Source organism: Sphaerodactylus townsendi, unplaced genomic scaffold (genome assembly GCF_021028975.2).
Source record: "Sphaerodactylus townsendi isolate TG3544 unplaced genomic scaffold, MPM_Stown_v2.3 scaffold_20, whole genome shotgun sequence".
Taxonomy (NCBI): domain Eukaryota; kingdom Metazoa; phylum Chordata; class Lepidosauria; order Squamata; family Sphaerodactylidae; genus Sphaerodactylus; species Sphaerodactylus townsendi.
The window spans coordinates 290,829-314,625 of record NW_025950363.1 but is presented as its reverse complement, the minus strand read 5'-3'; the positions used below and the strand labels follow the sequence as shown (position 1 = coordinate 314,625).

Below are 23,797 nucleotides of genomic sequence, written 5' to 3'. Positions count from 1 at the left end.
AGCATCTGAGGAGGAGGTGATTTAGGATCACCTGAAACCCTGCTTCAGAGGAAAGCAGAAGCAAGACTTAGGTGGCTGAAAGGTATTTACAGAACCAAAAGATCAACTAAAGGCAGCACGCAACACTGAAGCTAAAGCAGACATCTGTTTTTATTACATCCCGGAAGGAAAACTTTTGCAAACTGTGATTAAGTAATATAAAAATATAGCCTTCAGGTTCCGACCAACAATAACCTCCCCCACCCTGCCCAGCAAAATCCACCTTACACCAGAGCTTCAAACCCACAAATCAGCACAGGGTCAGACGCACACCTCCCGAGAGCTCTGTTTTACACACAGTTTGTACGCACTGAGGAAAAGAGCTTTGTATCCACGGTATGCAGTGGTTCATCTGTGCAGAGTTCAAGGTTGGGAGGGGGGGGGATAGGATGCTTCTTAATGAAGACTTTTGACACGGGAAGTTTTTCTGATGCTGTCGAAACGCAAGCTTAGGTCACAGAAGCAGCTTCTAAGTTCCTCCCGCCCCTTGAAACCAGTTTCGTTAAGACTGAAATCTCGGTTGAAGCCAAAATACTTGGGAGGAAATGGCATCGGCACAGGATATCCCTCAGAACTGTCCCCCTGGTTTATTGACAAAACACGCTTTGAGTTTTAAGCCTGGACAACAAGGCCAAATGCTTCATAGGCCGTTGGAGACAGGAAATGACCCATCAACTGAAGACCCCTCCTCTGATAGGGATGCTCTCGTTCAATCCGTGTTCTATCAGCTTTATGTCCTCCAGGTCGTCTTTGATGATGCTGATCAGGTGACTCAGACCTTCTTGCTGCTGCTTCAAATGCTAGAGAAGAAGAGGGGGAGATTACAGAAAACCCAGGGGAAAGGCTCCTTTTCCAAAGGGTGACTATCCCAAGCCATGTTTTGCACTAATTTCTCAACCACAACCAGTACCTACTTTGTAAAATGGCAGATGCTAGTATTCCGCTTTGCCAGAGGCTAATATCCCTGCCCTACAATTTTTGCCCCATAATCTCACAGGTGCATTCCAAAAGGCTTTCCTTTGCAGTGGTAAGATATAGAGGGAAGATATAAAGCAGTCGTCACTGGGCTCGGCTAGCTGGGCAAAGTCACAGTAAACCCAGTTCCAGATTTTCTCCTGAAGATGGACGGCAGATCACCATCTCACCATAATCACAGCTGTTAAAACTTTATAAGTAGGTTGAGAGTTGCTTTAGTAAGGTGCATCACTTATTTAATATTATTATTAATTCAATTATTTATTGCAAGTATTACTGCTGCTGTAGTTTATAGTTTTATAGTTTTATGGCTTTGTATTTTGACTGGGGTTATTCGATTTGTTTTATTGTATTGTTGTTGTTGTGCACCGCCCTGAGCCCTTTGGGGGTAGGGCGGTTTACCAAATCGAATAAATAAATAAATAAATAAATAATATTTACTGACAAAATTTACACCTCGCCTTTCTGCCCTCATGAGAGCCACCAAAAGCAGCCAACCATTTAAAACATTTGGGTGCTGTGTGGTTTCCGGGCTGTATGGCCGTGTTCTAGCAGCATTCTCTCCTGACGTTTCGCCTGCATCTGTGGCGGGCATCTTCAGAGGATCATTCAGAGGATCATTCAGAGGGTCCTCTGAAGATGCCAGCCACAGATGCAGGTGAAACGTCAGGAGAGAATGCTGCTAGAACACGGCCATACAGCCCGGAAACCACACAGCACCCAAGTGATTCCAGCCGTGAAAGCCTTCAACAATACAGATTTAAAACATGCTTTTCAAATTGGTCTTTTTGTTCTGCACATCTGCAGCTCCTTATTAGAGTTTCTAATCCCTTTTACGAGGCGGCTTAAGGTTTGTTTGCTTTTTTTCAATGAAAAGGAAAACAAACAAAGGTCTGCAACTTGTTCGTCAGCTATCGATACTCACTTGCTTGATTTCCCGCAAGAGGTCTGCATCAATGTAATACCTCTCTTCAGATCTCACCGCTCCAAAGTGGTTCTGCATTCTGATCTGGGACATCAGCTCGTTCAACCGACCCTGAAAAAGACCGGCATCACGTTCACACTACGGGGAAAATTTCTCCTGTTAAAGAACTCAGGCATGGTCTATATATGCAGCAGAGTAAGATGGTAGAAAGGACTGTATCACTTCAGACTCATATAGGGGGAGGAGTCATATTTGTAATGCTTGGCCGATGTCTCTTAGCAGCAACTGGGCACATCAGGAAAAAAGATGTACTGCAACTTTCCCCCACTGTGCTGGATTTCCACTCACAAGAGTTCTTTTTATGTGGGTGGAAAATTTTTAAAAATCCCCCAACATAATATAGAACCATAGAGTTGGAAGAGACCCCAAGGACCATCAAGCCCAACCCCCTGCCATGCAGGAACACACAATCAAAGCACTCCTGACATATGTTCATCCAGCCTCTGTTTAAAAACCTCCAAAGAAGGAGACTCCACCACTGTCCGAGGCAGTGAATTCCACTGTTGAACAACCCTGACAGTCAATATGAAGGGGTAACATGAAGTGGTATGTTCCTTTCTACTGCCTCGATCTGCCGTTGGCATACCTGGGGTTGCCAACTCTCAGAGGGGAAATTCCTGGGGATTTGTGGGGGGGGGGGGGGGTGGAGCCAGGAATGGGTGGGGTTTAGGGAAGGACCTCAGCAGAGTATAATGACATACAGTCCAGCCTCCAGAGCAGCCATTTGATCCAGTGTGCAGATGCTGGGAGATCTCCAGGTCCCAGCTGGAGGTTAGCAACCGTACCCAGGAGAACTGCACCTGGACAGGACAGGCCTCGTGGGCCACTGACTTGACCCTGCACCATGTCTCTTGAAAGCAAGCCCCATTGATCAGTCTGTGTGGTCCAAGGGACTATTCCCTTCAAGGGGTTCTGGACGTCCCAAAATCATCAAACGTTTCCGTTTTTGCACTGAGAAGCACTGGCCTAGAACACCATGAACCTAACATGAGACCTTTTTCAAACCTAAGAAACAAGAAGGACCTACGTGCGAGGTGAATGCTACCTTTCACCTCAGTAAGACGGAGCACAAATTGCATTTATTTATTTATATTTTATTAAATGTCTAGACCTCCCCTCGCAGGCTTGGGGTGGTTTCTAACATCATATATATCCTGTAGATAAAATAATTATATTATCTACTATCAGTTAAAAACGTTTTAAAACTATGCGTCCATCCACTAAAATGATGGGGAAATATCCCCCATCACTGAGTTCCACTGAAAGGGGGGCAGAATAAAAGAAAGAAATTATCTGGATGGGTGGACAGTTGGAGATACATACATACATAAGCCTTTATTGGCATAATCAGAAGCAAATACATAGATAGGTAATAAAAGCAAAAGGACCCACAAGGACCATAACAGATACGGGCTACTGGGGACTCTCAACTATCTCCATAATGAAATTGGTGACCTCTTCACAAAGACCAGGGTCCGAGTTATTCAGCAATAGAGATAACCTAATCAGATCAGGCAGCCCAGATTGGAAGAGAGAATATAAATTGGTATATTTAGATCTGATTTTATCTAATCTGGTGCAGTGCAAGAGTTGGTGGACCAGGGTTTCAACCACATTGGATTTGAAGCTGCATAGCCTTGCAGATTTTTTCTAGGTTACTGAACCTACCCTTTAGTAGGGCAGAGGGCATAACGTTAAATCGCGCAATGGCACAGTTGGGGATAGACCAGGGGTAGGGAACCTGCGGCTCTCCAGATGTTCAGGAACTACAATTCCCATCAGCCTCTGTCAGCATGGCCAATTGGCCATGCTGCTAGGGGCTGATGGGAATTGTAGTTCCTGAACATCTGGAGAGCCGCAGGTTCCCTACCCCTGGGATAGATGATGGAGGAATTCATGGGGGAAAGAGTTGAATTGTTTGTCCAAAGGGACAGCGAGGGATCTGTCCTCTTTTGGAGACATGGCACAGGACTGCTGTCACCCAGGGGTCTCTGTCCCAAAGCCATACATTGCTAACCTTGAACTGCGTGGGTGCGTTGAGTTCACACTGAATTGTATCCAACTGCACGCGAAGCTGCTCCTCATCGGCTTGGATGGCGTAGCCGCTTTTCCTTTGGATCTCTTGCTTGATTAGGACCTGCGCGAAGAAATGGGTTATGTGTCTCATTTTCAAGGCATCAATTTAACAACACATAGCTATAGGACTGGGGGGGTAAGAATTTGGCGGAAGGGGAAATTCCTATGGTCCTATGACAGTCTTGCTTTAATGAGGAAAACTGATACACTGCATTTTAGTCATTCAGCTTTATATCCTTGGTTTTTTCCTCTGCAACTGTCCAACAGTCCCTGTGCTTCAACAGGTCGGTGGGCCCATTCTCAGAATTCCACATGGTCCAACGGAATCAATATGCTGTAGGCGGAGGACACACAAAAGGAAGTTCCCTGGGACTTTGCTGCCACTAGCTTAGTGGTTTCAATGCAGAGGCCAGATCTACTCAAAGATTATAACTTACTACCACTCAAGGGAACCTTCATGTTCACATGCAGGCTTCCTTTGGATAGCAGCAATTAGGACCCAACTAGCTAGGGAAGAGGTATTTGCTTTCATGCCCTTCATGTCAACTTCCTTCCAGATGACCATTTGCTTGGAAACTGAAAACTAAACCAGGCAGACCTTGGGACGGAAGCAACAGCAGCTTGCCTAAAGCTGTCCCCCAGGTCCTTCGTCGAATTCACATTCCTGGCTCACAGCTTAAGAACATAAGAACAAGCCAGCTGGATCAGACCAGAGTCCATCTAGTCCAGCTCTCTGCTACTCGCAATGGCCCACCAGGTGCCTTTGGGAGCTCACATGCAGGATGTGATTTGGGAGCTCACATGCAGTTTATATTCTTCGCCAGTGCATTAAGCCTGCTCTCTTAACCCTCCCAAACCGACAAGCAGCAATGGCCTACCTGCAACGTTCTGTGTGAAAGGTCCATCAGCTTCCTCTTGTATTGGGCTATTTTGGCCATGGTTGTCGTCTGGTTTTTCTGCAGCTCACTGATGTCCTCTGATATTATCTAGAGAAAGGGACAGTGAGGCTCAACAGGGAGGCCATGTGACCGCACAGCTGGGTATCCAAAAAAAAAACCCGCACTTCTCCTCCTGTATGTCATTTGCTGCATAAGACCTCTCCGGCTGGCCGGTAACTATAGATAGCTATCAATTGACAAGTTTGGACGCAACTCCTGTTAGCCTCTCAAAGGAAGCCCTGCACAGATCAAGCACGCGCGATCCAAACCACAGGCAAGCTGCAAACAGAGAGCAACAGCGGATCCAATGCATTGTGCTAGCGGCACCTGCTGAAAAGGAAGTGTTTCTCTGAACTAACCGACCGGCACCATTAAGTATGCAAGTGCTTCCAGAACTGCTGAAGTCCATTCGACAATCATCAGTTGTACAATGGAAGAAGTCTTCCATTAAGTAAATCAGGTAGCCAAGCGTAAGCGTCACTTAAGGAACTAGGAATTCCTCAGCAGAGATGGGTGGGAGAGAAGCCACATCAGATGTGGTTCCGCACTCCTACATTCCTGGGTGACCTTATGCTAGTCACAGTTCTTCAGAACTCTCTCAGCCCCACCTACCTCACAAGGTGTCTGTTGTGGAGAGAGGAAGGGAAAGGAGCTTGTAAGCCACCTTGAGTCTCCTTACAGGAGAGAAAGGTGGGGTATCAATCCAAACTTCTTCCTCTTCTCTCCTTCACACTGTAAGGTCTGTTAAAGTCAAGGCCTCAGTACAACAACCAAGCCTACAACACCCTTGATGGCTGGCTTGTAATTACTAGAAGGGAAAAGGTGCATTTCTTCCATAGCTGTTGTGTGGACTCGCTTCTTTTATTAGACTCTTAAAATGCCTTTTCCACAGCCCCTGGCTAATGCATCTTCAGTTAAGAGAGAGACCTGTGAAGTCTGACTCTCCAAAGCCCTAATTCCCCCTGGGGTTTCACACCTGCATCTCTCTCTGAGGACTTCAAGCAGATCCTAAAGAAGGGACACTGGTTGAACACATCAGCACTCGAGGCCCAGGAAGGCAGCAATTTCAAAATGGGAAAGTTGCAGAATGGCACGCAAAGCGTTCAGGTCACTCTAGCTGGTATCTACCATGCTTATTAAAGTGAACTGGCAAATCAGGTGTCTAGCCTTTAATATGTTACCAGCCTGTAAATGGGAAAAGACACAAACTTTTTCCCTAAAGTCTCTCCCACCAGAAGTATTATCTGCTTATGAAAATTAGTTCCCACCCATTTGGGACTTGGGGGTCATCTAAGAAACAGTTCCCGGCCCTGTTCGATTGTGGCCAGAGCTGCAAACGTTCTCAAGAGGGGCCCTAAGATGTTGATGCTCACATCTAGTCTGGTCTGATGCTGCTTTGTCATCTGGTCTTGGACCTTCAACCTTCTCAACAGTTCTTTGAAGCCAACCATCGGCACTGGAATCAACCTAGAGAAAAAGAGAGCGTCAAGTTGGTTAAAACCGGGCGACACCTTATCGTTTTCGTTTGTAAACACAAGCATGCCAAGCTACTGGCTAAAAGGACGAGGCCCTTCATAAATCTGCACAGACAATATCTAGATTCTAGGACAACAGGGAAGAACAAGAGAGCCCAAACAGCCAATCAGAAGAAAGCCTCATCTTCTCTTTACAAAAGTGGACACCAGGGAGGAAACAATTTAACCCCACCCCCACCCCTGTATATATAACTTTTTCTCCCTGATAGGCAAGATCTTCACACAGAGATTTCATCACGGGGGAACATCTGAACATGTGATACCGCCCATGCATTCTGAAATGGCATTGTCTTATGTACCCTTCCTACACATTTGAATTACCTTTAGGTGAACCACACAAAAGCCCATCTGAGCTGAATAGCCCCAATCTGGATGGTCCAGGCTTGTGAGATCTCAAAAGCCTTAATTAGTACTTGCATGGGAGACCACCAAGGAAATCCAGGGTCGTTTCACAGAGGCAAGCAATTGTGAACCATCTCTGTCCATATCATGGCTTGAAAATCTTCCAGGGTAGTCATGAGCTGGCTGCGCCTTAAAGGCACTTCACACCTCCATTAAGAGGAGAGCAGCAGTGGCGTAGTGGTTAAGAGCAGGTGTACTCCAATCCGGAGGAACCAGGTTTGATTCTCCACTCTGCCGCTTGAGCTGTGGAGGCTTAGCTGGGGAATTCAGATTAGTCTGTGCACTCCAACACGCACCAGCTGGGTGACCTTGGACACAGTCACAGTTCTTCGGAGCTCTCTCAGCCCACGTACCTCACAGGGTGTTTGTTGTGAGGTGGGAAGGGCAAGGAGATTGTAAGCTCCTTTGAGTCTCCTTGCAGGAGAGAAAGGGGGGGGGATATAAATCCAACTTTTCTTCTTAAGTATGTTTAGTACTAGCTTCTGACGCAGCTCTGTGAAAGTTTCGTAGTGGGTCGCCATGGAATCTTCACAGCCCACAGATTTTGTTAGCAGAAGTATTAGGACTAATAAAAGGAAACACTTCTTCATGCAACGTGTGATTGGTGTTTGGAATATGCTGCCACAGGAGGTGGTGATGGCCCCTAACCTGGATAGCTTTAAAAGGGGCTTGGACAGATTTATGGAGGAGAAGCCGATCTATGGCTACCAATCTTGATCCTCCTTGATCTCTGATTGAAAATGCCTTAGCAGACCAGGTGTTCGGGAGCAGCAGCAGCAGAAGGCCATTGCTTTCACATCCTGCACGTGAGCTCCCAAAGGCACCTGGTGGGCCACTGCGAGTAGCAGAGTGCTGGACTAGATGGACTCCGGTCTGATCCAGCAGGCTAGTTCTTATGTTCTTAAGTATACCAGAATGGCCTCTCTAATTTCACCCTCCCTACTCAGATCATGTGCTCCCTTAAAAGAAATGATCCAGCAGAAGATTTGCCACCATTCTGCAAACCACTTACTTTTCAGGATCTGGATTATCCACTTTGGCCTGTTCCCAAATGATTGGATCAACACCTGCAGGGGCCAAACACAAGTTAAGTCAACAAGGAAGGTCTCCGTAGCTGAATATGAGCAAGATTTTCCTGTCCTTCTCCACCTTGATGTATAAGTACATTACTTTAATTAGCATGGCTTCTGCAAAAACCAGCACCTCAAACATGGATGCTGTATGTTGACATTGCTTTTCTGGGAAGGAATTAGCTAACATCAATTTAAAACCAATGCAGACATTGATCAGAATGTAACAAAACCATTAGCCTATAATTGAAAAAGGTTCGCGTGGTTCTCAGCACAAGCTAAGTCCAAGAAGGGTGGAAGGCTTTGAGCAGGATGCTAGGTACACAGAGCAGCAGCAGCCACGCATTAAAATATACAAAATAAATGTTTACTGGGGAACTACATTTCAGATAGGAAAGCTGACATGGATAGCCTGAAGCTACCTAGCCAGCTAGGGGGAAGGGAGAATTGGAGTTCTGAGAAGGAAATTAGACTGGAGATATCTAAGGACAGACAAGAGGTGACACAAAAGGACTAAAGGGTCTCTAACTCTATCCAGTTCCGTTAGTTTCTTGCCAACTGAATTTATGCAAGAGTCCTTTGACTTGCGAGCAGCGGGAAGTAGGAGGGAGGTGGAGTAGGCATCGTCGAGCCCCTCGTGTGCTAGAAGAGCTCTAACTCTATCTAGCTGACTACTTTGGGGGCAGGTCAGGGGGTGGAGCCAACCTTGTTGGCTGCCACCACCCACACAGCCCCTGTGTGCCAGCGGAGCAGGCCTTGGAGACGCGCCACTTTTTTTGGTGGTGTACCTCTGTTATCCCCTTTGGGGGATTCTCGCCGCCGGTTGTGTTTTTTTCTTTTTTGGGAGTTCCCGCACCATGGGGAAACCCTTCAAAGAGAGCGGCGCTGCACCGGAGAGGCACCGTCCCCACCTAATCTGGATTGGGCTGTTAGTCTCTAAGGTGCCACTGGACTCAAATCGTACTCTTCTGCTTCAGACCCCCACAGGTACCCCTTGAAACTATCTTCAGGGAATGCTAAATGTCCATTCCAATAGGGCTTTGCTTATCAGCAGCCAACAGGCTGAGCCGTAGCACACGTTACCTGCAGGAGGATTCTGCAGCAGCTGCTTGATCTGGGCCGGGGAGAGTTCAGTCCTGGCCAAAGTGACAGTCACGCCAAGCTGCTGAAGCTGAGTCTTAATGTTGGCTTGCTCAAAGTGAGCGTACAGAGTGGTGGCCGGCACTCGCCTTGAGGTCCCATTGGGTGACCGCTCAACTACGTAGATGACGACTTCGGTCCTAAAAGAGAAACACAGACAACTTACATTGGGCCCAGTCGAAATTGTTACTCTTGTTTTTCAGACTCGGGGAGATTGGGGGATGCATCATCTCAAAAGGACATCTTTTTCGTTAAAAAGCTACATGCCCTCCTTGAAATACATAATATGGGGGGGGGCCTCCACTCCCTGACCTGGATAGCCCCAAGCTAGCCTGATTTCATTAAATCTCAGAAGCAAAGCAGGGTCAGTCCCGGTTAGAATCTGGATGAGAGACATCCAAGGACCTACCAGGGTTGTGATGCTGAGGCAGGCAATGGAAAAGCTCCTCCGAACATCTCTTGCAAGAGATACCTTACGGGATCACTATGTCAGCTGTGACCTGACAGCACACACACCAGCTTGGAATAATTAAGGGAGGGGGGGACCTCCACTCGCAACCCAAATATGGAAAGCCAGACTTACGAAGGACCCATTCCGAAAGAAGTTAAGATCCACACACACTGGTGGGATACCGTGTGGACAAACTGTAAGCCACCGATAAACTGTACTCTGGTTGGTGCCCACACACCTACCATTATACTCTGCTTCGATGGAATACATTTATTGCATTTGAGATACCCCAGCAGGAGGCAGGTAACAAGTCAATAAGGCTGAATTGACAGCTCACAGCAAGCAGAGATTTGGTTGCTCAGGGCATGGATGTATCTTGTTCTTATGCACTTCCTTTGCCCCTCCCCATATGTGCTGAGTTCAGCTGACAGGTGCCCCCCCCCCACTTCATCATGATGTCTGAATGCAGCCTTGGACACACTTGAAACAACCCATTAAAGGCTCTGCAGGTTAAAATTTGTTAGTTGTGTTCTTTGCATGAAACTCTTATTCTCTTTCTCAGCCTGTTGCCTCCCTTCCCCCTTAATGTTTTTCTCTTGTCGTTGTTGTTAACTGTCCATCCTGCCTGCTGTCCTCTCACATCTTACTAGATCCGTGGTGGCAAACCTTTGGCACTCCAGATGTTATGGACTACAATTCTCATCAGCCCCTGCCAGCATGGCCAATTGGCAGGGGCTGATGGGAATTGTAGTCCATAACATCTGGAGTGCCAAAGGTTCGCCATCACTGTTCTAGATCATCACTTTTAATTTCATAAAAAATGAAAGTTTTTAAGAAAGCTTTTTAAAAGTCCAGTCTACTTGGGTAATGAGACTCGGTTCAGATGTCCTGTGAAATGACAGTCGGTCAGCGTGTGGTTAGCATGATTCCCCAAACATGGTCTCTTCCATGGAACAGGGTAAACTAGGGTATGTCAGAGCAGCTTCAATAGCCTAGACTAGCTGAGGCTTGGAAGTTAAAGAGGGTCAACCATGGTTATTACCAACCCTGGTTAGGATACTGCCAAAAAAGATCAGGGTTACTATACAGAGGCAGAACCCCTTCGAACATTTCTTACCTCAAAAGCCCCACATGGTATCCAAAAGTCGGTTTTGTTTTGTCAGCACCCTAGTATGGTGGACCAGGATGTGATACCACGACTGGCAATTTCCACCCATTCCCCACTCCCAATGAAGACCCCCCACCTCCACCCCTTACGCCATTGTGAGGAGCAGCATTTTGTGAAGATCAGTGGGCTGTGGGGGTGAAAACTTCATCTGGGTCCGGTCCCGTGGTTTGAAGTAGGGTTATTAACCACAGTGGGTCTTCATTATTTGTTTTGCATTGTGAGTTGCCTCGAGCAGGGCTCTCCAGAAACGGCACTCATGTTTTCTAAACCAACAAGGACATTAAGTTGGCCTTGACCAGAGCCGGGGCCTTTTCGGCACTGGCTCCAACCTGGTGGAACTCTCTGTCGGCTGGCACCAGAGCCCTGCGGGGCCTTATGCAGTTCCACAGGGCTTGAAAGACAGAGATGTTCCACCTGGCTTGTGGTTGAGGCCACATCCACCTGAAGCCAGCCTCCCCAAATTTCTATTTCCAGCTGGCACTGTATTGTGCAACCTGCTAACACTTTCTCCTGCCAAAATTTTTTTTTTTACAGTAAAAGAGATTGAATTGGAATGTGGGGTGGTGCAGACTATTAGTTTTTGGGTCTGGGACTCACCTTGAGCTGGCCATCTTGAGAAGTATATGTACATTGTAAGAATTATTTATTATTGGAATTTTAATTTTGTTTTAATTCTTGTAAATCGCCCTGTGTCCAGCTTCAGCCAGGATGGGCAAGGTAAGAAATATAATAAAATAAATAAACACACATGGTTAAGTGTGCCATACTAACATAGACATCCTGAGGCATTAAGGCCTTACACTAGGGGTGGCCAACCTATGGTGCTCCATATGTTCATGGACTACAATTCCCACCAGCCAATTGGCCATGCTGGCAGGAGCTGATGGGAATTGTAGTCCATGAACATCTGGAGCACCATAGGTTGGCCACCTCTGCCTTACACACTCCCTTGCTAAAGACACTGCTGGCCAGAACAGCACAGAGACAGACAGCTTGGCATAGTGGTGAAGAGTGCTGGTCTAGGAGCTTCAGGACGCAGGCTCAAATCCCCACTCTGCTCCGTGATCTTGGGCCAGTCACACATTCTCAGCTTCACTTACCTCAAAGGTGAAGATAAAATGGGAGGAGAGGGGAATTATGCCAGGTGGTTCAGGTCTCCACTGGGCAGAAAGGTGGGGAACAAATGAGCTAACTAACTAAAATAAAGGTGGTAAAATCAGCACTTGTTGAGGTCAACCGGAGTTCCAGCAATCATGAGAGCCAAACTCGGGTTTCACGAGATCACCACCATGAAGATAAACCATAGTCTGGATTTATAATCTGAACCACAACAAGGGAATCAGGAAGCTCACAGCCTGAAAGGGATGAATACCCGCCCTATGCAGGCTGTTTACATACTGGTCATCGGGCATAGTCTTTACACCTTCAACGTTGACAGTAAGAGTCTGGTTGGAGCCCAGGACTTTGTGCAGCGATTCCACAAGCTGCTGCTGCTGGCTTCGGATCTCCGCTTCTTTTTTGTTGAAGACCAGGGCGACCAAGCCATCTTCGTCCTTGTTGTTGGGCATGCAGCTGAAGCCCACAGCCTGTAACAAGCGAGCCAGTGGGGGGAAAAAGATGTACATCACTGGTTGCAGGGATTGGCAAAGCAAGCTAGCAAAATTGATTCCTCCGCTTCCATCAAGCTTCCATGCACTACAAGATGGGCTTTCGAAGCTACAAAGGGAGGTCCGCGGCACAGTGGGAGAGCATCCGCTTTGCAGGCAGTTCAGTTCCCGGCATCTCCACTTAAAAAGATCAGACTGAGATCCTCGACCAAAGGTGTTAAACTTATTTGTTACGAGGGCTGGATATGATTGAGGGACTGGAGCACCTTCCTTATGAGGAGAGGCTGCAGCATTTGGGACTCTAGTTTGGAGAGGAGACGTCTGAGGGGGGATATGATTGAAGTCTATAAAATTATGCATGGGATAGAAAATGTTGACAGAGAGACATTTTTCTCTCTTTCTCACAATACTAGAACCAGGGGGCATATATTGAAAATGCTGGGGGGAAGAATTAGGACTAATAAAAGGAAACACTTCTTCACACAATGTGTGATTGGTGTTTGGAATATGCTGCCACAGGAGGTGGTGATGGCCACTAACCTGGATAGCTTTAAAAGGGGCTTGGACAGATTTATGGAGGAGAAGTCGATTTATGGCTACCAATCTTGATCCTCTTTGATCTGAGATTGCAAATGCCTTAACAGTCCAGGTGCTCGGGAGCAACAGCCGCAGAAGGCCATTGCTTTCACATCCTGCATGGGAGCTCCCAAAGGCACCTGGTAGGCCACTGCGAGTAGCAGAGAGCTGGACTAGATGGACTCTGGTCTGATCCAGCTGGCTTGTTCTTATGTTCTTAAATGTAACTTGGTTGGGTTGGGCCCAGCAGCCGGGGTGGGTGGGTGGGTGGGGAGGTCAGAGCAGCCTTGCCAGCCCAGATCCGCACTGGGGGGTCAGTGGTTGGCACTGGAGGGGGGGTTGGCTACCACAGTTAGCGGGTGCGCAGGAGGACTCAGTAGCCCAGGTTGGCACTGAGGAGGTGGCCTGCTGGGACAGATCAGGAGTGGGGGGGGGGGAGGGTGTGCCTAGACTGGCGAGCTGGCAGCAAGCTTGCCAGGTCAGATTGGGAGTGACGGGGAGTGGCCTCAGCTGGCTCACAGACCTAATAAACCCTCTCAAGGGGCCAGATCCAGCCGCCAGGCTGCATGTTTGACACCTCTGTGGTGTGGTGTGGTGTTAATTAATTTTATGGCGATAAAATTGTTGTATCCTTTTTTTTGGAATGCCAATAAAGGTTTGGATTGGGTGTGATAAAGGTGGCTTGGCCTTCTAAGGCAGCTTCCACTTGCTTAGCTGCTAATATCAGAGAGCTGTCGAAAATAAAACTGCAGCACCCCATTCAAAACAGCCGAGCGGCGTACCCTCCATGGCGAGGAGACCTTGGCACTCCAGATGTTATTGAGTTGGTTTCAGCCTCGCCAGTATGGCCAATTGGCCATGCTGGCAGGGGCTGATGGGAACTGTAGTCTGTAACATCTGGAGTGCCAAAGGTTCGCCACCACTGGCTTAGAAGGATTTTAATGCTAATTAGCCAGATTCGACTCCAGCAGCCTCCAAAGACCGATAAGGCTTCCAAAGTATAAACTTTCTCCAGTCAAAGTTCTCTTTGTGAGATGCCCTCCTGGACAAAAGGATCTTTGACTCTCAAAAGCTCATATCCTGAAAATCTTGTTGGCCTTTAAGATGCTACTGGATTCAAATCTAGCCATCCCGACTCGTATCTGATAAATGGAGCTTTGATTCTTGAAAGCTCATGCTGTGAAACTCCCTGTTGATCTCTAAGGTGCTACTGAGCTCGAATTTAGCTCTTCCACAGAAGACCAATGTAGCTACTCACCCGAAACAAGCCAAGCTACTCTTTCGAAGAAAGCAAGCAGAGAGATTTCACAACTGGCCTTTCGTACCTTAAATCTGCAGAACGGATTTTCCTGCGTAAACTCCACCGGGGCGCTGGTGCTGCTGAAGTATCCTTTGCCCGTGCCCCAAAATGCTTGCAGCTGGTTCCACTTGGCCAAAATTGCATCCCGTTCATCTCCTAAGAGCGTGGGCGCAGACAGGGCGCTGGCTGTGTTGATCAGCTGGTTGGACTGGGTAGGGGCTTGAGTAGGCTGGCTGAAGAGGCTGCTGAGTGCTAAAGTGGATGGGAAGAGAGACAGTCATTGGGGTGGAACCCACCGATAACAGTAACTAAAAGAGAAGAAGAATTTGTAGTTACGCCCTGCTTTTCTCAAGCAGTTTACAAACTCCTTTCCCTTCCTCTCCCCACAACAGACACCTTGTGAGGTAGGTGGGGCTGAGAGCGTTCTGAGAGAACTGTGACTAGCCTAAGGTCACCCAGCAGGAATGTAGGAGTGGAGAAACACATCTGGTTCACCAGATAAGCCTCAGTCACTCAGGTGGAGGAGTGGGGAATCAAACCTGGTTCTCCAGATTAGAGTCGACTGTTCTTAATCACTGTACCACGCTGGCTAGAATGGATCTCAGAGAAGCTCATTGAGTGAACCTCAGGCAAGTCACATGCTCTCGACCTAATTTACCTCACAGAGTTTTTGTGGGAATAAAATACAGAAGAAAATGATGTAAGCCACCTCAGGTACTCATTGACGAGAAGGGTGGGGTATAAATGAAGTAAACAATCAAAAAGATAGCATGCCTTGCCTCAAGCTACTCTCATTTCTTTACCATTAGGCCAGGGGTCTCCAATATTTTCTTACACCCTTCCTGGCGACCACCAAGAGTTTTTAGAAAGCAGGCAGGGCGAGGGGGGGCTTTTGATTGGCCACTGGGAAGCTAATCAACTGTGCAGATTTCCAAAAACATTGCTTTGGCAGTAGTTGCTATGACAACTCAAGGAACTTCACTTTGTGACTGCAGGTAAGATGGCAGCCATTTTGTGGCTGGCCCCACCTTCTGAGGCAGCCATTTTGTGGCTGCTCCCATTTCAGTGGAGCAGCAGTGGCGTAGGAGGTTAAGAGCTCGTGTATCTAATCTGGAGGAACTGGGTTTGATTCCCAGCTCTGCCGCCTGAGCTGTGGAGGCTTATCTGGGGAATTCAGATTAGCCTGTACACTCCCACACACGCCAGCTGGGTGACCTTGGGCTAGTCACAGCTTTTCGAGCTCTCTCAGCCCCACCTACCTCACAGGGTGTTTGTTGTGAGGGGGGAAGGGCAAGGAGATTGTAAGCCCCTTTGAGTCTCCTACAGGAGAGAAAGGGGGGATATAAATCCAAACTCTTCTTCTTCTCTTCTCACTGTGTCAGAATTCCAGAGGTGCCCGGAGGCTCAAGGGGATCTGTGCATGAGACTGTTCGGAAAGTACAATCCCCTCCCCTCCCTCCCAGACATCCAAACAATCAACTGTGACAGACTTGACAAATACAGAATTTGAGTTAGATTTGGGTTGGTTTTAACCAGGCTCTTTATCAGCCAGGGCTGATACCCAATCATACACTTAAACTCTTGGAACCTGAGCATAAAGAAGAAGAAGAGTTTGGATTTATATCCCCCCTTTCTCTCCTGTAGGAGACTCAAAGGGGCTTACAATCTCCTTGCCCTTCCCCTCTCACAACAAACACCCTGTGAGGTGGGTGGGGACGAGAGACCTCCGAGAAGCTGTGACTAGCCCAAGGTCACCCAGCTGGCATGTGTGGGAGTGTACAGGCTGATCTGAATTCCCCAGATAAGCCTCCACAGCTCAAGTGGCAGAGCTGGGAATCAAACCCGGTTCCTCCACATCAGAGTGCACCTGCTCTTAGCCACTAAGCCACAGCTTAGACCTGCCACAAGCTTGCGCTCAGCAAGTTTTACCAAAGTCAAAGCTGGATGTGCGAAGTGTGGCTCACTCACTTGGCTGCTGCTGTTGCTGGGTGCTGAAGCCTCCAAAGCCCAGCCCAGTTCCCAAACCAGTCCCAAGGCCGGTCCCGGTGCCTGCGGCTGTCCCGAAGCCAGCGCCGAATCCAAAACCTTTATTCTGAGTAGCACCGAAGAGCCCTTAGAAGAAGACAAAGCAGCGCAGTCAACACAGGGAGCTGATCTGAGAAGTCTCAAGTTGGCTGCCCTGAAGCAGGCAACGAGCGACACAAAGATGCGCTCGGTCTAAGCGTTTCTTACCAGCGGTGCTCGTGTTGGCAGGGGTGGAGAAGCTAAAAGTCGGCCCGGCAGTCGTGGTCGTCGTCCCAAACCCTCCGAAGGCTCCTGATAAAGCAAATGTATGAGTCAAACAAAAATACTAGGTCGCTTTGTAGACAGAGAGAGTTTAAACACATGCTGGTAAGGGTTTGGGGGAAGGGAGATGGTGACAAATGGAAGCTGCGGATGCGATCAAGGAAACATTTCACGCTCTCCCACTGCCCTGGGCTGAAGTGGTATCAGCGACTAATACTAACATAGCTGTTTCATCTCCAGTGACAATTGGGCTTCTGTTTGTTTTTAAAGAGGAAAGATGACTATGACAATCATAGAAGCTCATTTCCTGTTGTGATTTATTGCTCTCTTTTAAGTATTTGAAAGTCTGTCACTTAGCAGAGGGCAGGGGACTGTTCCTGTTGGCAGCAGAGGATGGAGCTCACAAGAATGGGTATAAATTATGGGGTGGAAAGGTGCCAGGTGGTCATCAGGAAATGATTTTTTTATGGTAAGAGTTGTTCAGCAGTTGAATCAGCTGCCTAGGGAGGTAGTGAGATTCCTCTAACTCACAGGTGTCAAACTCGCAGCCCTCCAGATGTTATGGACTACAGTTCCCATCATTCCCTGCTAGCATGATGCTGGCAGGGGGTGATGGGAACTGTAGTCCAGAACATCTGGAGGGCCGTGAGTTTGACACCTATGCTCTAACTGGCAGTCTTCAAGCAGCGGCTGGATGAACACTGGTCAGGGATGCTTTACGATGACCCTGCATTGAGCAGGGGGTTGGAGCAGATGGCCTGTTTGGCCCCTTCCAACTCTATGATTCTACATACATGTGTACAAATATATATATGGATTTATATATAAAATAGGTTGGTGGAAAGTGTCGTCATGTCACAGCCAACTTATGGCAACCCTCATAGGGTTTTCAAGGCAAGAGGCTAACAGACGCGGTTTGCCGTTGCCTGCCTCTGCATAGCAACCCTTTTATTCCTTGGTGATGTCCCATCCAAGTACTAACCTACCGTGTTTCCCCGAAAATAAGCCCTACCCCGAAAATAAGCCTTGTCATGATTTTTCAGGCTTTTTGGAGGAGACTTAAAATATAAGACCTACTCCAAAAATAAGCCCTACCAGTAGTTACAGATCAGGATGGTTGCTCCCTGCCAATGAGGATGCAGCTTGCATCACATGTGACAGGGAAGCAACTGCTGAGAGCCCGCCTTAATGAATTGTGAAGGTACTGAATTTCCCCTAAAATAAGCCCTACCCTGAAAATAAGCCCTAATGCATCTTTTGGTGCAAAAATTAATATAAGACCCTGTTTTATTTTCAGGGAAACACAGTAGGGCTGACCCTGCTTAGCTTCTGAGATCTGATGAGATCAGGCTAGCTAGGGCTTATGAGGTCAGGGCTAAAATCAGTTTCAACAAACACTCAGTCGGCTCTGTTTCTGCCACGAGTGCCATTGTCAAACACACAGATTCAGCCCAAAAGCCCTTCCTGTGGAAGACCACTAACCCTTCCCGATTATAGTTTAATCATAAAGTCATTACAGTTGAAGATACCTGCTTGGATATTACAAGCTGCTTGGATGTTGCAAGTTTACCTTCTTGGATATTACAAGTTTAAAGGACAGAACCCCCCTTCCTTTAAAGCACAGGTGTCAAACTCGCGCCCCTCCAGATGTTATGGACTACAGCTCCCATCATCCCCCTGCCAGCATGATGCTATGTAGTCCATAACATCTGGAGGGCCATGAGTTTGACACCTATGCTTTAAAGAGTTATCTATTTCATGCAACTGGGTGATTCCAAGACAGCCATGCACCAAAAAAACAAAACAAAAAAACCCACCATCGAATGCCAAGTTATGTTTAGACTAGACCGAGGGATAGGAACCTTCGGCATACCAGAATTCTAGAGAATTTCTTATCAGTTTTCTACCAGCATGGCCAATTGGCCATGCTGACAGAGGCTGATGGGAATTGTAGTTCCTGAACATCTGGAGAGCCGCAGGTTCCCTACCCCTGTCCTAGACCATTCCTTGTCCTGAAACAATTGAACAGGAACTTTAAACTAGCAGTAAGAGGGAAAGATAATGTGCCATGAAAGCTTTTCAGAAAGCAAACAAATGTTATTAGACTCAGCACCGGAACGAATGATGCCTTTTTAGTAACAAAGATGGTAATTACACGGAACAAGAACAAAAGTTCTGCATGTTACAGTACAACCATGAGTGGACTATGGAATGAATATAATTTCCTATACGAACAGCTGCAAGAACTACAATGTTAATATTAACTATATATCTATGCCAATAAAGGCTTGCTATTATTTATATTAACTATATTGAAATGTTGGAGAGTATAACACTAGACATTAGAGCCAGGCATATTCTGGCAAAAAGACAGAACGATGCCGGGTTATTCAAAATATAGCAAAATTAAAGAGAATCAACTCAATCCGCAACAAACAGATAAGTAGTAAATGACAATGCTTAAAACTCGGGGTCTTTTTTTCCTCCCAAATCCATCTTATTTGCAAATATATCAAATACACATGTGAGAATTATTCAAAGATGAAGAGTGAAGATTACTGACTTCTGGCTGATCGTATAAAAGTTATTTTCTGCACAGAACCTTGAAAAAAATGTGGTGGAGATTCGGGGTGATTGAAATCCAATGAAGAGACACAGAGGAAAAGGTGGGGGGAGGGGACATATAAGCAGTAGAGTCCAAGAATTCAAGAAACAGAAGATGCCTTTTAAAGATCAACTACGCAACTGCTCAGCCTATTACCAAGTAATTGCAGTTTTATATTTCCTGTCTGCAACATGTGATACACACAAACTGGCTGAAGTAGCCGGGCTCTGATCCAGAAATTGATTGTAAGTGAAACAGTTCTGGGGTGTATGCAGTCATTCACTGCTATGTAGTAACTCAGTCCTTTTGTGCACAAAGAAGGTGGGGAGTCAAATCACACACTGCCTTTCCAATAAAATTAATTAAGGCGCCTGCACAGTCAAAAATCCACGTGGACCCTTGAAACTATCTATGCTTCACACAATAATACAGAAGCACCAGCGTTTGAAAAATATTTGCTGTGATAAAGATGTTAAGGTATGAAGGGAAGGAGTTATCCTTATCCAAAGTATGTATTAGTTTTATGCCAGGAAGGCACAGCCAATCATGCCAGCCCAACTTATGTCTACCATGCACTTCTATATCCTAAAGACATTAAGATATATGGTACTTTTCATAGTTTAATCATTTTCTGGTAAACTGGGCCTGCAAGACTGCCTTAATTGATCTTGAATACAGGTTGATTTAGATTGGGCCTCTGGCAAAAATTATTTAAATATCTCCCAGAACAAAAGCAAAGGAAGTCTGCATCTCAACATAAACACATTGTTTTGAAACATATCACACGGATTTCAACGGAACATGAAATCACAAAGGAATTCTTGGATTCTTATCTGCAACGATGCAATCACAAACATCACTTGTGCGCATTCTCTACCTGCACTGGGCAAACTGTTACCAAAACTGAACGGTGGCGCCGAGGTAGCAGTCACACCAAAATTCCCAATATTAAAATTCACTGCAGGGTTAGGAGTTAAGCCGAAACCCCCAAAATTAAACCCACTGGCAGTGGAGCTTGCCATTTCAAGCCCACCAAATCCTGACGAGTGGGAAGCAGAAAGAAAGCAAGGCAGGGTTAGTCAGAAAAAGAAAAAACAGTCATTAAACAGTAAGACTATTTCTGATCAGTAGAAGAGAGAAAATGTAAATGTAAAAAAAGACATTTTTATTATGTCAAGCAAAAGCTGTTACGGACAAGAGAGTTTTTCTTCAACTTCTCCCGTTACCATTTCACAGTTACAGTTGTTAAAGGTTAAAAGAATACTGACTCAACACCCATCAGCCTGCAGGTGTTAATTCAACAGAGACAATCAGCTCCTAAATACACCCCCACAATTCAGTTGTCTTCAAGTGGCCATAGCTTAATAAGAAACAGAGACCATCAAGGTGTACGCAAGAACAGCATATCTAACAGAGAATTCATATACAAGCACTGCGCATCCACCTTTTGGCACTATCCAATCCTATCTAGACCTGCTAGAAAAGTCTTTGGACATCATTCTGGGCTACTACTGTGAATATGGAAGTTATTCCTACCTCACAGGGTGTTTGTTGTGAAGGGGGAAGGGCAAGGAGATTGTAAGCCCCTTTGAGTCTCCTGCAGGAGAGAAAGGGGGGATATAAATCCAAACTCTTCTTCTTCTTCTAATATGATATTTGTTAATATATGTTAATTAATTATAAAATATGTTAATTAATAAATAAATTACAGAATCCCAAGCCTCCCCAGGGGAGAGGCTGAGGCTCCATAGAAGAGCATCCACTTGGCAAGAAGTCCCAGGTTAAACTCCTAGTATCTTAAAAGAATAACAGTTTAGATTTATACCCTGCCTGCCTCTCCCGTACGGAGTCTCAAAGTGGCTTGCAAACTTTCCCTTCCTCTCCCCACAACGGATACCTTGCGAGGCAGGTGGGGCTGAGAGAGTTCTGAGAGAACTGTGATTGGCTCAAGATCATCCAGCAGGCTTCATGTAGGGAAAACAAATCCCATTAACCAGATCAGAATCTGCTGCTCATGTGGAGGAGTGGGGAATCAAACCCGATTCTGCAGATTAGAGTTCACCACTCTTTGCCACTACACCATGCTAGACTTCATTTCAGCTGCTGAAAGGTGAGAACACAGTTTTTTCTCTGCGTTGCTGTCTTGTTTCACAATATCTTTCACACTGATGGTTCATATATATATATATATATATTGTACTGTTCTTACTTTGCAAGATAACTTGAATGGACTTCTGAAGCAGGAGTGTATCAATTTTTTAAATAAACAACTGCCAGAATTGCAGCTCCAACCATCCAAGCATCGTCTCTCTAAAACTTTTCTAGCACATGACAATATGGGACTGAAAGGTTGCAGGGCTACAAACTGACTAGGCTTGAAGGCTGTGAAAGCAGTCCCAAACTTTTCAGGAACGTTGCAACAGAAATTCAACCCAACAGGGTGGCTTTTTTTCCAAAATGTGAGTCTGCTGTCAGTACAAGCCTGGAACATGTCTTAATATTTTGAAATGAACATTTTGAAATGAACATTTTCAAGGGCAAAGAGCCAGAAGGAATGACTACCACGATTCCGTGTTGCTGGGAAACTGGCTGAAGTAGACAATAACTAACTGTCCTGCACTCCAGAGAAGGACCTACTTCTTCCCTCTCTCCAAGCAGGGCTGCTGTGGCATGCATCTGCGTGGCAGGCAGAAACCCAACTGGCGCAGCCTCCCTCTCCATGCCAGCCTGTTGAGCTTCAGCCTGTCATGCCCCAGGCAAAGAGACGAAAAGAACATTTCCCCCCACCCCCCCGCGTCTCCACCTCTGGAAAGAGGCCGCCGGTTGCCAGGGCGACAAGCCAATGCAGTTGCTATGGAAACCAGGCACCCAGTTCCCGCCCCGGAAGAGGATCCGCCTCCTTGCCACCCGGGCAGCCTACCCCCGGCCCCGCACTCACCCGCAGGATTCGGGGTGGCCGCAGCACCGGCCGCTGCCCCGAAGTTGAAAGCCATGAGGCCAGCAGAAGGAAGGCGGCAGCGGTTCCAAAGCCCGGGAAAGTCCCTCGCTTTTAAGGTCCGTCTGGAAACGCAACCCTGAAGGGAAAGGTTCCGGGGAAGCCGAGGTGCCGGGGAAGGATTACGCGAGCACACTGCCCCCGGTTCCGCGTTTTTAAAAGCAAACAAACCAATCTAGAGCGGAGCCTGGCATTAAAAAAAAAATTGCTCCCTTTTATCAAGGACGTCTAACAGGACACAGACTTTGTGAAAGTTTCAGAACACTTTTTTGTTTGCTTGACTTTTTAGTTCGTACTTAAAAAGCTTGACAAAGAAAAATCACACATACACACAAAACCCATAAGGACTCTCAGTATTAACATTTTAAAAATTGCCACTTGCTCTTTAACAGCAAGAGTAAAATTGGTGCTTTACTGCTGATAAAACATCACTTTTTTCTGTTAGACCATATTTTAACAACCTTCGAAACCACTAATCAGTTTATCCCCCCTCCCCTGTTTTATCCAAATACTGGCCCCTTCCGCACATGCAGAATAATCCACGTTGAATCCACTTTGCAGCTGGATTTTATTGTGCAGAATAGCAAAATCCCCTTGCAAACAATTGTGAAAGTGGAGTCAAAGTGCATTATTCTGCATGTGCGGAAGGGGCCAAATAAAGACTCGATTTTAGCATGTTGCCTTCCGTTTTCATCGATTTTTTCAGTGAAAAATTTGTCTCGGTTTTCATCAATTTGCCATGGTTTTCATCAATTTGTAGTAAGGTGCAGGGGTTTGTGGAGAAAAATCACCCGGCAAAGCTGTTGCAGGCCGTGTCTGCAACTTGTTTAATGACAATGTCTTGCCCCATTTCAGAGAAATCTTAAAGAGGCGTCAGAAACAGACCTCTTTGGACCCAGCAGCTTTCACCAGTGCGACATTGAGTCCACTGGCTCTGAAGCTTGTCATAGTGTTATTGTTTGTTACTGTTTTCAGCATTAAACACTATGTTTTTTCACCAAAAATGTGTTTTGGGTATGTTTTTTGCCTAGAACGGATTAATTGGATTTACATTGATTCCTATGGAAAAGTTTGCCTCGGTTTTCATCGGTTTCGGTTTTCATCGATTCTTTTCTGACAGATTACCAACGAAAACCGAGGTTCCACTGTAATTTATCAAGAGTTACCAACTGTCCAAAGAAATGCTTCAGAATGCTTTATTAGGCTAGGGCTGACAACTCTGGCTTGGGGAATTCCTGGAGTTTAGGGGCAGTGCCCTGGGCAGGATTTCAGATTCATTTAAACTGGTATGGCACAGAGCTGGGCCTCCAAATAGAACTGCCAGCCTTCAGTTCGGAACCCAATACAAATTACACTGAAGAAGGCTCGTAGCAATTGCTGTCTACTTTCAGATGAAGTCTTATTATAAGTAAAATTGTGTCCAAATACAAAAGCATCACAAGGTTTCTGAAAAACAGACACAGATCAAAATCCTGCACAGTACAAAACATCCACTAAGGTATGAAGGACATTTTGCAGCAACCAGAGTTTTCACAGCTGGCAGCAATCCCTGACTGTTTCAAATAATTGCTGTTCTAACAACCCTTTCTGCATTTTGGAAGCACAGACATATTTATTTATTTTATTTATTTATGCTTCAAATTTCTATC

The 23,797-nt window shown here is 46.3% G+C and overlaps 1 protein-coding gene across 1 annotated transcript; it reads right to left on the bottom strand.

Annotated features, from left to right (window-relative positions):
- Positions 1–132: 132 nt before the first annotated feature.
- On the bottom strand, positions 133–22,208 carry NUP54 (nucleoporin 54). The gene is made up of 12 exons (XM_048482735.1): positions 22,092–22,208; positions 16,495–16,578; positions 16,231–16,374; positions 14,288–14,514; positions 12,178–12,365; positions 9,104–9,300; positions 7,963–8,017; positions 6,387–6,480; positions 4,954–5,061; positions 4,017–4,136; positions 1,940–2,050; positions 133–839 (listed from the first exon to the last, which is right to left on the bottom strand). The coding sequence occupies exons 1-12, from the start codon at positions 22,144–22,146 to the stop codon at positions 711–713; spliced, it is 1,512 nt and encodes a 503-aa protein (XP_048338692.1). The 5' UTR covers positions 22,147–22,208; the 3' UTR covers positions 133–710.
- Positions 22,209–23,797: the final 1,589 nt, after the last annotated feature.